Raw genomic sequence first — 16,752 nt, forward strand, 5'->3', positions numbered from 1 at the left:
TCAGGATGTTGTCTGGTCCCACACAGGCTGTGGTTTTGGCTTTGGAGATACTAGGTGGGGGACAGGTGTTAGGGATGCTTTGGGGAATATGTGGTGGGGACAGGGGAGTGAAGTTTTCACTGAACCTGTCAGCCAGCAGGTTTGCTATAGCCACAGGATCTGTATAGGTAGTACCATTAACTACTAGTTCAGTGCAGATCTCGGCCTCACCTTTGAGGTTATGGATGCAACTAAAGAATGCCTTATGGTTATCCTTAGTTAGGGAAGCTAATCTGAATTCGTAGTTAGCTTTGGAGGACTTCATTAGGAGTCTTGTTTGCTTGTTTAAGTTGAGGAGAGTGTTTCCAGTTTTGAGACAGTTCTTTCATATTCTTAGACAGCAATTTCTTTCTCCTGTTGTACAGCCTATTAATGGCAATTGTCCACCAGGCAGTTTTGGTTTTCCTTGAAGATCTTGCTTTGGTTTTAGAAGTAGGTTGTCAGTGCACATGAGGCAATTGACACATTGCCTCAGGATGCCCATGTCGACCAGGCTCACTGGAAAGACTGTGGGAAATTGTCCATCCATAATGCTAGGTAAGTCGATGTGGTCAGAAAATAGGGAGAGGACAGGAAGGACCAGGTAAAGTAGAGGACAGGAGAAGTGGCCAAAAAATACAAAAGGCTAGGATCTGTGTGTTGGTACCTCAGGAGCTTCGCTGAATGTATCACCTGTCAGTGAGGGACAAGCACAAGAACTGAGCAATGGAGCACCAGCAGAGTACTAAGGGAAAATTTGCAGGCAGAAGTGTTTGCGTTTATAACTGCCAATGGCACCCACTGCTGCTCAGCAGTGTAAGATGTGCAAACATGATGCTTATGTAGCAAATGATAGCAAACTGATTTAAAGAAATTAACCAATAAAAAAGCTCAAAACTGAGCCGTGATCCAGCAACTTTCAATCAGATGAGTTCTAACTGCAAAAGGTAAAGGCGTTCTTATACTTCAGATAAATTATGACCTTCCAATTGCTTCTACTTCCTCTTATAAAAACTGATTATTTTTGCTAGTTCTAGTTAATAAAGTATGTAGGTTTATTTTGTTCTCACTTCATTTTGAGCATCATTGCACTACTTTAAAAATATGAACTGGCTCCCATTTAAACTTAAAGCTAACATTGCCATTGTCCTCCTAACATCCAAACTCCTTCATCATTACTGTTGCCGCAGCTTTGCTGCCACTCTGTAGTCAATGTCCCTGCTTTTAATTTAAGATTTAGTGCAGATGGAACTGCCTGTCCCAGCTCAGAATACTCCTATGTGTAGTCACCATCCCTTTGTATCTGTTAGTGCCCCACCTCAGAATACTCCTATGTGTAGTCACCATCCCTTTGTATCTGTTAGTGCCCCACCTCAGAATACTCCTATGTGTAGTCACCATCCCTTTGTATCTGTTAGTGCCCCACCTCAGAATACTCCTATGTGTAGTCACCATCCCTTTGTATCTGTTAGTGCCCCACCTCAGAATACTCCTATGTGTAGTCACCATCCCTTTGTATCTGTTAGTGCCCCACCTCAGAATACTCCTATGTGTAGTCACCATCCCTTTGTATCTGTTAGTGCCCCACCTCAGAATACTCCTATGTGTAGTCACCATCCCTTTGTATCCGTTAGTACTGCCTCCTAACATTTTGTCCTATAAGCACTGAGAAATTTAAGGAGCTGCAAGGATTTCAGACAGAGACTGCTACAGCATTACACAACTCCTGCCATATATGAATGCTTCAGATAATCTTGTTTTGAGCAGTGCTCATCCATACTGTTCCCTGACTTACAACTTTGGTCATTTTTTTGCATTTTCCTTAACATTACCATGCTACTAATTTGGTGAGTTCAACAGCAGGGTAATTGTGTTCAGGTAGTACAGCATGCTTTCAGTATCAATTGCTATCTCAATTAAGTCTACCAGCAATTAGTAATGACCTTCCCCCTAAAATTTGTTAAAAGACCGTGATTTACAGACTCACATAGATATGCACATATACTTGCATGTTGTTGTATAATACCTTCCTGTTACTGGGGATGATCATTAGTATACCTCTGTATCGTCTTTGACACCCTGTATAGTGTTTGCCTGCACCTAATTATGGTTCGCCACAAAAAAGGTATCACATTATGTCTGTTTCAGTACCAGTGGTACCTATTTGTGCTCATATTCTGCACTAAACTACATTCATGCTCTTATGCCTGGGTTATGTTTGAAATGGGTCCTGCCTTGGATCAGTTCATTCATTTAGCTGTTTAATAAACACATGCATAAATAAACTAATAAATATGAAAACAGTTGTGTGTCAAAAATGCTGAAATGCATAGCAGAGGCATCACAAATAGAGAATAACAAGTTATCATTCTATACATCAGGTGGTAAATCCCCTACCCCCTGATGTGAGCACTGTGCACACTTCTGGATACATAATCATTAAAAGTACAAAGATCAGATAGAAGCATCTTGGAGAAAAGTAACAAAAATGGAGCAAGACCTATTCCAGAAGCCATATGAAAAAACTACACTATAAGAATTTAGTATGTATATTTTTAAAGAAAGAAGATGAGTAGGAACATGATAAAAAGATTAGGTATCTCAGGAATATTAATAGGGGATATGTGAAAGTAGCTAAACAGATTCTTCACTTTTGAAACAGTGTAACACAGATTTAGTATATACAGTTAGCAGGGGTGTGCAGAGTGTAGTTTCCGATATGCAGATGCATTTATATTTTGTGTTATTTACTTAACAACAACAACAACAACTTATTTGTCAATATTAAATGCTTGTTGTCTGCCTAAATGGCGTTTTTAGACTTGACACAATATTTTAGGCTATTGCAAATGTAATTTAGTTGTTTACACATCAGTACTATCTCACCTATCTTCAATAAAGTCAAAGTGGCAATCACTTTTCAAAAAATAAAATGTGAGAATAAGATAAAATATTGGATGTTTGAGGGCAAAACTGAGGAAGTCTTATTTTGCAGAAAACATGACTAAATGGCTAAAGAATTGCAAAATGCAAAGGGTAAGCATGAAAGTGTTAGATAAAAAAATAATAATAAGTTGTTGGTTAAAAATAAATGTTTCCAATATGACAGATGCATTGAACTCAAGCAGCAGGCCAAAGGTCCATTTACATTATTTCCTATGCATTAGCTCACAGCATGAATGTGTAACCATGGTTACATCATCTTGGCTTAACAAAATGCTATTTTCCATATAAACGAATTTAAGAGTTATGTTTATCTCACTCAAAATTTCATTATGGTACTACTGTTAATGTTAACATAATTCCTTTTCCTCTCTGTCAATGTATAGATTAAAAAGTATGGTATTCCTCATGTAAGCTAAGGATGTACTATTTTGCATGTCTTTATTTTAATTTCTGTCAGTCAATATCTACAAGTAGAATATGCTTACAATGCTATAATTTATATCATGGAATTTTTGGGAAAAAGTCATAAAGAACAATACTGCAGCAGCTCTGTCAGGGGTCTATACAATGCAGGTGATATCTTTGGTCAATGTTCCATTACAAGAATGCAAAAATTAACTGCCTCCTTATGTTCTTAATCATTATGCTGCAAGTAATTGCTACACTATACTGCAAAGTTTTCCATAACATGCAACAAGCAACCCTACTAGAAGCAGTACCTCGCCTGTCTTCTGTCTTGAGCCTTGGATGATGCTGGAGCTGGCCTGTTTGCTAGATGATTCCATGGAGAAACAGAAGCTGAAAGATAATAAGGAATTGTAATTATACACACATATCTGAAATCAGCAAAAAATCAGTTTTTTTGGGCCACATATAAATTAAGATATCAAAGTGCTTCTGACATTGCATGCAAAGAAGGAAATTTTTATGTTTTATGTCATTTAGACAACATTAACTTTGCTTAATGTTTTACATAAATATATTTTAAATGACATGATTAGATTTCAAAGATGAATGACTAATTGGCAGAGAAACAACAGTCTGTGCTGCATGGGTGAGTGTGTGTGTGTGTGTGTGTGTGTGTGTGTGTGTGTGTGTGTGTGTGAGTGTGCGTGTGTGTGTCTGTGTCCATGCCAGAGTGAGAGAGAGTGTGTGTCTGTGTCTATGCATGTGTGCTGCATGTGTGTATGTCTGTGTGAGTGTGTGTGTTTGTGTATGTGCAAGTACGCATGCACATGTGTGTGTGTGCCTGTGGCTGAAATGCAATGATGGTGAGAACAGCAGATGCCCAAATATATGATAGCATGAATGGACAGCTTATGGCTCAAAGGGAATGAAGCACAATTTTGTTCAAACAAAATTCAGGCATGTAACTGAGCATTTAGGATTACATTGTACAAAGTAAACAAAGCTAAAAATGATGTTATAAATTTAAGGAAACCTGTGGATGGGGATGTCAGTGCTTCCAAACACACTAATTTTCTCTGGCTTATTGGAAAGTGTGGTCTCCTGAATAAGTAGCTTCTGGTAAGAAATCAGTCTAAAAACAACAACAACAACAGAGGAATGGAGGTAATGGCCAGCATTATCATATGATCAGTTTTAGAGCAGACAATCATCTGTAGTATCTTTATTTAACAAACTTTCATTAAGTAATACTCCACTTTGGAATTTTTAAGAGATCACTCGGTGGTGGTGCTGTGGTAGCGTTGTCACCTCACAGTAAGACGTTGTCCTGTTCGATTCTCAGCTAGAGCGTCTTCTGTGTGGAGACATTTGTGAATGGGCGTACCTTCGTTGAAGGTTGTGCATCAGGGCTGGCAACTTGGCACGTAAAAATTTTCTGCCAATCATTAGCGGACCAGAGTTCCGCTGTGGCGACCTCTAACCGGGCGAAGCCGAAAGACTCAACAACTCATGAAATTAATAGACTTGCAATATTACTTTTGTTTTCTTTGTTGTAAACTCCAGCTTTACTCCGTAGCATATTGCCTACTCCGAGGTGATCTCTGCCTAACATATAAAGCTATGTCAAACCCAGAGCTGTTGGACATGCTACACCTAAAGAAATCCTAATCCCTTCAAGCTACACGCTCTAGGGACCTAAACCTTGTCATAAGAATAAATAGGATATGCTGGAGGGATAGATTCCTGTCCCAGAGACTTCCTATACTCTGGAACAAGCTACCCATCTATGTCAAGCAAAGTTCTTCATTAGCACTCTTCAAGAAAAATCTTGATGAGTGGATGGGAAATAGGAAATACACCCCAGGGATCACTTCTGTGTCTCTGCTGGACAGTGGCACAGGAAAATAACTTTCTTGGGTGGCATAAGCTATAGTACCTTACTGGCTAGGCTTACGTAGGCCCTTGGGCTGATAGCCTAGTACCTACCTATGAACACGTTTTTGTAATACACAAGTCTACGATGTGACAGCTATTGCTATCATGACCACTGACAGCTGGTTAACACAGCATGGCTCTTTTTACTGCAGAGAATGATATTGTTTTGTCAAGACCATGGTTGGGTCTGTTGAGTTATCAAATGTTAGCATTATTTTCATATGCTGTTATCGTGAATGTTTATAAATAACAGCATATGACTGTAGAGTAGTTTGTAGCTCCTAAGACTGTAGTAACAGAGCTGCTGCAGTTTTAGGAGATGGGAAATATCTGAGTTAGTTTTCACTTCTGGTGCAGTTTATGATATGTACTGGCACTGATTCACTGTATGTGGGCTTTTCTGCTGCTTTTGCAGGTGTGTGACCATGGAGTTAGTATATAAAAGTTAGAAGTATGTGGAGGTGAACACCCCCATGTTGGAGATGTTGGGATGCAGCCCCGATGTAGAGGTACAATTGTGTATTAAAACATGGAGATGGTATGGAAATGTACTATTAAAGAATTAGTATTTATGGGTATTAGTTTTTACATATGATATATAACATAATTGTATACTAAAGCATGCTAAATAGAACAATATTAGTTAATGAAAGTTTGTTAAATAAATAAAGATATTACAGATGATTACCTACTCTAAAAGTGAACATATGATAATGCTGTCCATTAGTTCTATTTTCTTTCTGTTCTGTTATAGCCATAGTCTTCATGGTTATTTTTAGCTATATAGTGTAAGGTGTTTTATGATAACATTTATTCTAGGTGAATGCAATATGCAATATTTTTTGGGTAAGTTGCAGGCTGACAAAAAGAATGTCGGCTAACTTTTTATATATGTATATGTGTGTGTGTGTGTGTGTGTGTGTGTGTGTGTGTGTGTGTGTATATATATATATATATATATATATATATATATATATATATATATATATATATATATATATATGTCCTCTGCAGATGATCAAAATCCCAGAAAGCTGACTTTCATATGGCTGAGACCATATGATCAACTTTTGGAATTTTGAACATTCAGAACGGACATCTCCACATAGTGCGGAATGGGAAGATTTCCATTTTTCCACACTGTAGTGCAATCTTGGAGTTAGTATATTTAAATTGTAGGAGGTGTGGGGGGGTGCAGTGGGGCTTTATTTTTATTTTATATCTTATGCATTGTATTATATTCAGAACTATACTTAATAATGTCGTTATTTTACATTGTTTTGTTTAGTCTCCCTCAGTATCCCTCCAGATTCTACAGTTGTTTATGTTTTTTTTCCCCATTAGCCTGACATTATGTATTATACCTCTAATTACTTCTTCACCTGTGCTAAAGATGAATTGACCTATAGTGGAATTTACCAAGAGGAAAAAGGAATTTTGCTGAGAGTTGGTTAATTTAGTTTCATCATCAGTTAGGAAGTGATTATTACTATTATAAACAAAGTTATTTAAATAAACTTTTCTTACCTTATTAAGGTGTGTGTGTGTGTGTGTGTGTGTGTGTGTGTGTGTGTGTGTGTGTGTGTGTGTGCATGCATATATATGTGTGAATTTCTGCGGCCTTCTAGGTATCTGCACTACTTCCTAGCATAGGTTGGTAGGAAGCTGAAATGAGCAGCTGGTCATAGTTATGCAAATTATCTTTTAATAATATGAAAGACTATGAATCATTGATTAGTACAAGAGCACATTTTGGCTTATCTGTGCAACGTAAGATGTGTGTTACTGCCATTGCTGCTGCACCTATATCTATGAATTTCTCTAAAAATGCTAAGTGTTAAATAAAGAATAGGCCCTTAAAACATTAAAGACCCTCCCAAGGTTAATTAGTTTTTTAATGTGTCTGTTAAGAAAATGATTTACAATCTTTGTTTAACTTATGTTAAAATGTTGTTTGCTTTTCTTTTCCATGTTTTTCTCTTTCACTAGGCACTTTTTATTATTTAAGCAAGTAAAGTATTGTATTGGCTAAAATCCAGTCACATGGTGCAGATTTCTCGCTTAATCCAGTCACATGGTGCAGATTTATTGCTTTAAAAAGTTTGAATGGTGCAAACCAAAACAATCTGATGAAATTCTTGTATGCAGAATGAAAGTGTTTTGGTTTAAGTCTTCCCCTATATCTGTTTCCATTTTTATCACAGTTTAATTTTCATTTAGCCTTTTGTTTTAAATTTAGGATGCATTTTAGTAGGGTAGTGAATATTTTGCTGTGATTTGTTAGTTTTATAGCTATGTTATATTTCAATTAGTTACTCTAATCTTATTTTAGATAGAATCATGTCAATTTTATGATTGCCTAGTTGCGCTCATTTATTATTTTAAGGTCTTCATTTTAAAAATAATACATTTCACTTCTGTGGGACTGATTTAGGTGGGCAGTTTTGTTTTAGTGGGGCAGCATGTGTAAATTTTGTGTGCAAAGTGTGTGAAGTTACTTTTTTGCATTTGAAGTGAAAAGAAAATGTGATCAATTTTTTTACTTATATTCTTTTATCTTATCTTAAGTGGGCTAGAATGCTCTGGGATGTGCACGTGTCTCTGTTTTGTGTGTGCAGTGTGTGAATTTTTTGCTCTAGCTTTTCTTCGGGGAATAAATATGGCAGGTATAGAGGAATTTTAGTAGTTTTGATGCTGTACCAATGATGTATGTAAACTTGCAATTAATGACATGCTAAAACATGTAAATAAACACAGATATCCAGATAGTGTAGTAGTGTAGCAGATACATGCCTTTCACACAGTTTTACCTAGGGTCTACCATAGGATAAAAAAATGCACACACACACACACACACACACACACACACACACACACACACACACACACACACACACACACACACACACACACACACACACACACACATCAAGGAAAATCCAACAGAATAAATGTCATTGAATGCTTTAAAAAAAAAAAAACAAGGATGTGATACTTTCTTTCAAATACAATGAAACAAGACTTCGTCAGACAATGAATACCATAAAAAAAACACACACATCACATGATTTCAATTAGCCAATTCTACACTAAAACCCCCTTCATGCCACTCTTCTTGCTGTAAGTTACAGTATGATACTGATTACTTCATTTAAGCTGTGGAACATTTGCAGCCAACTCTGTTTGCCAATGCATTTCTTTTTGATTTAGAACTAAACTAATTCAATAACCTCTAGCCTTTCCCTCAACTTTGGTTTCTCTAAAATAGAAAATAGTCAAACTTTAAATTGCTCACATTTCAAGACATGCCTGTATACAACATTACATGCTTCCTTTTTTGAGTATAGGCTGTCCATGATTTTATTGTTGCAATCTCTGTCTAGTTGTCTATGTATAAAAAGCTGTATGGCTTGTGCACACTGCAACACAAACCACATGATCTGCCAGACATGTATATGTATCTTCACTACCCTACATTCTATCTGTATTAAGATCCATAAGATATGTACTAGCAGCCATAAACTTGCAAGGTTTGCAAAACTACATAAATATGTCCCCTTGCTTCTAATTTCACCATGTATCCTCTTATTTTTATGGAACATGTTGAGTCCCTTTTCTAATAGTCTTTGTAAGTTGTTATACTTATAAGTGAAAAACAGAGACTAAGCCCTAATAGCAGTTTGTTGTGTTTTTTTTTATATTTCCAGCAGGTTCTGTATCAAGACTAAATGCTATACCCTTCAGTACTTCTCCTTAAATCTCATCATTGGATGTCATATCAAAGTAATTTCCTGCTAAAACATGGGGATATTTTCTCCTCCTTTCTTTGGAAACCCCTTCAATGACTTGAGCTACAACTTGCTAAGGGTATCCCCTCTGTATAAATAATTATTTCAGTTGTCTTAAGCAAACAGTGCATTCATTACTAGTACTACATATTTTACATTGATAGCCTGACCCTTAACTAAATTTAAGATTTTAGGGATGACCACTAGAATAATGTAGAAATATGTTACAGTAAACATGGTTTTCTATATAACCAAGTCCTAATCATATCAGGTTCCAAAGTCTTACTTTGTTCAGTATCCAAGAATTGTATTTTACATTCTGAAACAAGGCCTTAAAACTGTAAGTCAGTCACATTGCCTTTTCTATTTCAAATTTATTTATTTATTTAACATTTGTTTACTGGGAAAGTCAAACTGGGCAGAGCCCATTTTCAGTGGAGGTCCAGGAAGAAATGCTTCAGACTCATGTCTTTGGAATGTAGAAGGAAACTGGATCACCCAGAAGAAACCCACACAAATGCAGGCAGTACATACAGACTCTGCACAGAAGGCACCCCAGCAGAGAATCGAACCAGAGGACCTCTTGCTATGAGGTGACAATGCTAACCACTGCAGCACCCAAATCATAAAAATGTCATCAATAAAGGCAGAAACAAGCTGTTATGTATTTTTGTCAAACTGAATCATAAACATAGTGCAGTTCCTAATTGGTCATAAACAAAATGGAAAAATGAGGGTCACTGATACCCCCATTGTCATTACCGATGTCTACTGAAACTAATTTACATGGAATATAGAAAATTTATTTTCTAATGTCGTATATGACATCTGTTGGATTTGTTGTAAAATATTGTCATTTTCTCAATTATATTTCTTTCTAAATTGCACCACGTGTGTAATACCTTCTCCCTGAGGTATTACAGTATATACTGGTTTAACATTTAATGTATCAAACATATACTCAGTTTCCATAGTGTTTGTACTAAGTTTGTTAATGAAACCAAAATAATCTTTAAGAAAGATGGAATTTTCTGCAGCATAAGACAATTGCTTTCAGCAGTCAAAAAAAAATAGGCACAATTTGGAGCCAGCAGAATTAATGATGTGTGTAAATGTTACATGAATGCCTACAGAAATTACCTTTGGCATATCGAACATCTAAAGTATGATTGCTTTAGGAACACAACAAAAGTCATAAATTGTTTTGTAATCATTTTGATCAATAACATTATTCAAACACAAGTGTATCTTTTTATGTATTAAAAGAATATTATATGTCAGTTCTAACAAACTAATGTCATTATGCAACATTTATAACATCTTTTGGACATAGCAACTACTATCCATCATGACAGTAGTCTCAACTTATTTGCTTTCATAAAATACGCATTCTATTCAAAATTCACTTCAAAAATTATTTTCTTTCTTCATTTGTAAAGTTTACCAACTTCTTTAGGTGAGTTTAATTGTTTGTATACATCATGCTTAAACAAATTGTGAAAACATACACTGCAAAATGCAAATTAAGGTTAAAAGTATTAAGTCTTCTCATAGAAAAATCACCACCATTACTATCCTGTATTTGACGTACATATACTCTGTCCTAATTTTTTAATATTTTAAATGTAAATTCCAAGTGTACAGTTTTAAAGAAGTGATTGTCTTTACTTGGTTAGATACATGGCTTGGTATAAAGTGAACCCCTTTTTCAGTAAAGACATACATATGCCACGGCATCTCTCCTAGACATGGGTAGCCCTTGCTAGAAAAACCTTGGGCATAGACAATATCTCTCATCAAGTATTATATTGGGATTTAATGGCAAGGCTTGTAAAGGAACTCAGTTCAATAGCCTAGTAACGTCTTATGAACCTATAATTCAGATAGCATCTAAGATGAAAGGTTCATTACCATGAATTCAGGAATTTCACATCCCCTTATCTTCTCCTTTTTCTATCTTGCATGTTCTTGTTCTTTATAATACTGCAGTCTGTTTGAATACATGTTCAAACTGTATCAAGAGATCTAGTTCCTCTGTTGTACACAATAGGGTTGCCTTCCTTACATTTCCCCATTCAAATATCCATCTATGAAAATAGCAAACTTCTGATAACATCTGTGACCTAGATCTGTCATTCTGTCCTGCTGAAATGAAGCTAACTGATTCTTTGCTCACAACTGACCATGTAGTGCTCCCTTCTATTCCATGGTAGCCGATCAGGAGGATCTTCTTACTCTCCGATTGGCTAACCCCTTTTCATGCTCTAATATCATCAGTAACAGTGGCTTCTGATTGGTGTACTTCTTTTGTTTTCCAAGGAAGAGTATATGCTTTCCTATTTTCCTGTATTCATGCTCTTTTCCTATATATATATATATATATATATATATATATATATATATATATATATATCTGTGTCATTTGGCTGAAAATTTCTTGCACAGGGTCTGAATCGCCGAAAATCCATTTCACTGAAAAAGTACTGATAGTGTATATATGCCCTTTCCCCCCACTTTAGTGTGATCTCGGAGTGAGAATATTAAAGCAGGGGGACGGGGGCGTAGCCTCCCACCCAGTACAGTTTAATATTGTCTAGTATTGTTTTATATTGTCCAGTCCCTATGAAAAGGGTAAGTAACTAGTTTATAACCTGAGTAGGTGGGGGGCTATGACCCCCCTACATTAACATTCTCACTCCGGGATCACGCTACAGTGGGGGAAAAGGGCATATACACTGTCAGTACTATTTCTGGCGAAATGGATTTTCGGCGAATTAGACCCTATGTCAGAAATTTTCGGCAAAATGGATTTTCGGCGAAATGACATAGACCCATATATATATATATATATATATATATATATATATATATATATATATATATATATATATATATATATATATATATATATATATATATATATATATATATATATATATATATATATATACAGTGCAATGAAAAAGTATTTGTCCCCTTCCTGATTTCTTATTTTTTGCATGTTTGCCACACTTAAATGTTTCAGATCATCAAACAAATGTACATATTAGACAAAGATAACTCAAGTAAACACAAAATGCAGTTTTTAAGTGATGATTTTATTTATTAAGGAAAAAGAAATATCCAAACCTACATGGCCTTATGTGAAAAAGTAATTGGTGCTTAAATTGTTAAACATCCTTCTAAGCATTGTTAAGATCAGATCTTGCACTAGAGCAGTTGTGAATCAGGATATTATTTAAGTGTTACTAGAGCATAATAATGACGTCCATGCAATACAAGAAGCTAGTATGCATGGATAAAAAAAGACTAGCTGTTTCTGTCTAAGGGTTGATTGCTGCATGTGACTGCAGAGTTACATTTTAGTTTGTGTAAGTGTTGCTTTGAACTTTGATAATGTATCTTATTGTTTTAGTTTTGCTGGAAGTAGAGATGGGCAGCTGGATTCAGAAACACATTCTGCATGAAGTACTTATCTTCCATAAAAGTCTTCTTTTTTTCAAACAGAAGCCTGGCAGTCATACAACCCACATAAACAGAATCTTATGCCTGCACGCACAACATCAGCGTAAGGAAGATGAGTAGCAGTAGCATGTGACATGTTTTGGGGGTTTTGTATGACACAGTATCAGTGGCAGTATGAACAAGGTACACTACATTTTATTTTTAATGACTCTACTAGCAAACACTGTTGACAACACCATGAGCTGCCACTGCTTGAAGCGACACATTCAGCTCTGCACACTATGACTGTGTAAAGAGCATTCATTCAACCTGGCATCTCATTCTCCATGCTCTTACTACTCAGCCCATTAAGGAAGGGATAAGTGTACAATCCCTAAATATCAGAGAGCAGGCAAACTCATCCCTCTGCTTTTACATATACAGAGCAGACTTTACATGTCATTATGTTAAGTGTTGTTGATCTAAACTTTACATACTTTTAGTGCAATTGACTACTACATATGTCCTTGGTGCACCCCCCCATTTTGTTGTATATTTTATGCCGTGTTCAGTTGAGATGCAGAAGTCTGCTACAAGGCAAGGCCATGGGATGGATTCCAGGCTCAGGAATTACAACATCAGGGATCTGCATGCTTACTATAGTACCTGCAGTGTATGCCCATGTATCTATGATCCTTACTCTTTGCTGGTAGCTCAGTGGGGTTGCCATTAGTATGAAGGTTACACAGCACCTTGTGTCTGTTGAGCTGTAGTCTGTAGCGTGTGATATTGGCTTTCCTGAATTATGTTCTGGCAAGACGTCAAGACCCAGCCTTCATCTACATATTTCCTGCTGCATATTGTTGAGAGGGCTGTTATAGTCATGTATAGAATCTGCCTTGGCTTGGTTTACATTGTGAAGTGCAGATTGCTACTACTTTCTTGATTTTTTGCGCACCAACCATATACCACCTCAAGTCATAGGGCAAAGGTGATAGTCTTTATCATCTGGTTTTAGGTATTGAATAGATTGCCATGTTTTCTTGACTGAAGAAAATATGTAATGGCTTTTATGGATGTTTTATTCACTTGATAAAACTGGATTTTATTCTAAGTAAATTAAGAACTTGTAAATTAAATTACTATGAAGTTGATTTGCAAGATTTTTAGTGAGTGGACACAACTTTAAATGTAAGACAGTGATGCTGTCTTTTTGGTACTAGTACTGTAAACCTCCAGATTTTGTTTGCAAGTTTTTTCAGGGCTGTCAATTAACATTTCCCACAGTAGCAGTCCATAATCCAGCTATGGGAGAAGGACTGTTAGCCATAGCAACTGTTACAGTAAATAACTTTGCGAGCTTCACTTTTGAAAACCAGTGTGAATTTCATGTATTGAAAATATCTGTCAGATTATTTTTCTATATATACTAAATTCACAAAATTAAAGAAAGAGAAAGACTACTAGTTTGGATAAGTAGAAATGATAGAGCCCTAATTATTTATGTGAACATTAACAAAATTCAAAAGTGAAAAAAAAAACAAGCTATATGGGACTGGTTGAGAAACGTTTTAGAACAGTAATGTGGCAAAAGACAGCACTGGTAACATTAATGGCAGCCCTATTTGATAACTAACACAAAAGAGGACTGATTCTGAGGACTGTGGAAAAGCAGTTGTTCTGTTTCATGAAAGTGGTATAAGACAGAAGGGTCAGTGTTATATGGCTATGCCTAATTAAATAACAAGATAAATTTTGAACTCATTTAAAATATTGGAACAAACAACACCTTGAATTTAATGCAGTACAGAATTTCATGAAGTACATATTTATGCATTTTATTTTATAACCAATTAAAACTTATAAGCAGAAATTATTTCTTCTCCTGAGGTAACCCCAAATGTTCTAACTGTGCAAGTGACTTGCTCATAATTAAACATAATGAAAGTGGTGATTAAGGTGACAAAGGGGGTAAGATTTGGTTCCACCTTGCTTGTTGATGTACCAGACCACCGCCATGTTGTCTGATCGAATCGCAATCATCTCAGATGGCAGCAGGGGATGGAATGCTTGCAACACCAGAAGCACTATCCTCAGCTCTAGAACATTTATATGCAGATGGGCCTCCAGTTTGGACCAAGTGCCTTGGACTGTGTGTCCCTGACATAGCCCCCCCACCCCATCAGGGAGGCATCCGTGGTCACTGTGGCCTTGGGTTGCTGGGGGGAGAAGGGGCGAGACCATTGTGACAGATTGTGTATCATCCACCAATTTAAATCATGTTTGCACCTGTGGGTTACTTGAATCATGGCTGAAAGAGGATGCTGAAAGGGATACCATTGGGTGAGCAGTAGCCATTGTAGAAGCCTCATATGAAACCTGGCCAGGGGGACAATAGTGATGGGGGCTGCCATGGAACCCAACAGCTGTAGAACAGAGTGAGCTGTGGATTTCTCCGTTGAAAGGATTGGAATCAGTTGTTGTTTTATCCTTAAAATTCTGTGCTCTGGAATGGCAGCTCTGCAGTTTTTTGTGTCCAAGATAACTCCTATGAATTCTGTCGACTGAAACGGGCTGAGATTGGATTTTTGCCAGTTTATAGCTATGCCTAGCCTTTGTGCAGTGAGGAGAGAGTATGCCAGGGCTTCTTCCAGTAGATGTCTGGTGGGGGTGGAAATGAGCCAGTCATTTAGGTATAGAAACACCTGGAATCTCTGAAGTTGCAAGTGAGCTGTGATGACTGCCATGCACTTTGTGAACACTCTGGGGGCTGTAGAGAGTCCGAAGGGCAGTACACTGAACTGGTAGTGAGTGGCTCCCACACGGAAGCGCAGAAATCTTCTCGATGGCCTGTCCACTTTTATGTGGTAGTACACATCTTGAAGATCTATCGAGCACATCCAATCATCTTTTTCCAAAAGCGGGAGGACAGACTGTATTATGACCACCCAGAATTTTTGTACTCTTACAAACTTGTTCAATACACCGAGATCCAAAATTGGTCTCCAGTCCCCAGTTTTCTTTGGCACCAAAAATAGTCTTGAGTAGAATCCGGATCCTATCTGGTTTTAGGTATTGAATAGATTGGAGGGACTATTTGGATGACTCTCTTTCTTAGCAGCTTTTCTATCTCTAGTGCTGCTTCTTCCCTTTGACTGGGTGGAACATCGGGAAGAAATATCGAAGGGGATATGATAGCCTCTGGTTATAATCCTTTATACTCAAGAATCGGTGGTGATGGCTAGCCAGGCAGAAGAGTACAAGGAGAAACGACCCCCAACTACCTCCAGAGGAAAGGAGTTGGGCTGCTCTTCAGGAGCGCTGGTATGATTGGCCAGGGAAAGAGTCCCTGGAACTCTGGTTATGCGGACCCCCTCTGCCCCAAAAGGAGCATCTACCCTGTGTGTTTCCCCCTCTGCCTCTAGGGGAGAACTCGGCCTGTGTGTCACGGAAAGGATCCTGAGACTTCTTGAACCATATCTTCCCACTCTTTTGGTTTCAGAAGAAAGCACGTCAAGGGGAAAAATAGTGGACACCTATGGTAGAAAGCGTCTTACTGTCCTGTTCACATCTGGCCAGTGTGCTCTTAACTTTTGGTCCAAACAACGAAGAGGCCTCAATGGGAGCATTAAGAAAGGAAGCCTTAAAGGGTTCCGCGAAATTGCACAAGCACATCCAGGCATGTCGTCTCAAGACCGCAGATGAACCCGCCGCTCTAGCTGCCCCTTCTGATGCGTGAGATATCAGTCACATAGAGGAGTTAGAAACTGATTCAATGGTGGCCAGCTAAGAGGCCACTTTGTCATGGACCTCATCAGACATGGCACCAGCCAAGGTTTCAGAGAGCTCGGAAATCAGATCCCTTTGAAGCCTTGTAAAGTGTGCCATATAATTCAGGGACCTGATAGCAAAGGTCGCTGATGCAGAGGTGTGCTTCCCTATCCTGTCCAGGGCCCAGGACTCTTTGTTAGGTGGGTGGACAGTCTGGCTTTCTTCCTCTGCCAGATCCTTTTTTGTTGCTGCTGCCACCACCAAAGCATCCACAGGAAGACCTTTTGACCACTGGGGATCCATAGCAGGAGGGGATAAAATCTTATCTGGCCTCCGGGGAATAACCTTGATGGTGTCAGGAGCCTTCCACGCACACTGCACAATGAGCCGGACAAGTTCATCGGCAGGTGGCATAAACCAGGAGGTAGGGGGCCGGGTGCAA

General features: G+C 37.7%; 1 protein-coding gene across 1 annotated transcript in view; it reads right to left on the minus strand.

Annotated features, from left to right (window-relative positions):
* Positions 1-16,752, minus strand: part of LOC122787678 — a 970,705-nt gene that overhangs the window by 341,067 nt on the left and 612,886 nt on the right. Inside the window, exon 11 of the mRNA XM_044054524.1 lies at positions 3,684-3,762. Within this exon, the coding sequence (XP_043910459.1) occupies positions 3,684-3,762 (79 nt within the window). The remainder of the gene's footprint in view (positions 1-3,683; positions 3,763-16,752) is intronic.

Source organism: Protopterus annectens, chromosome 13.part0 (assembly GCF_019279795.1).
Source record: "Protopterus annectens isolate FY-2018-M chromosome 13.part0, PAN1.0, whole genome shotgun sequence".
In the NCBI taxonomy this organism is placed as follows: domain Eukaryota; kingdom Metazoa; phylum Chordata; order Ceratodontiformes; family Protopteridae; genus Protopterus; species Protopterus annectens.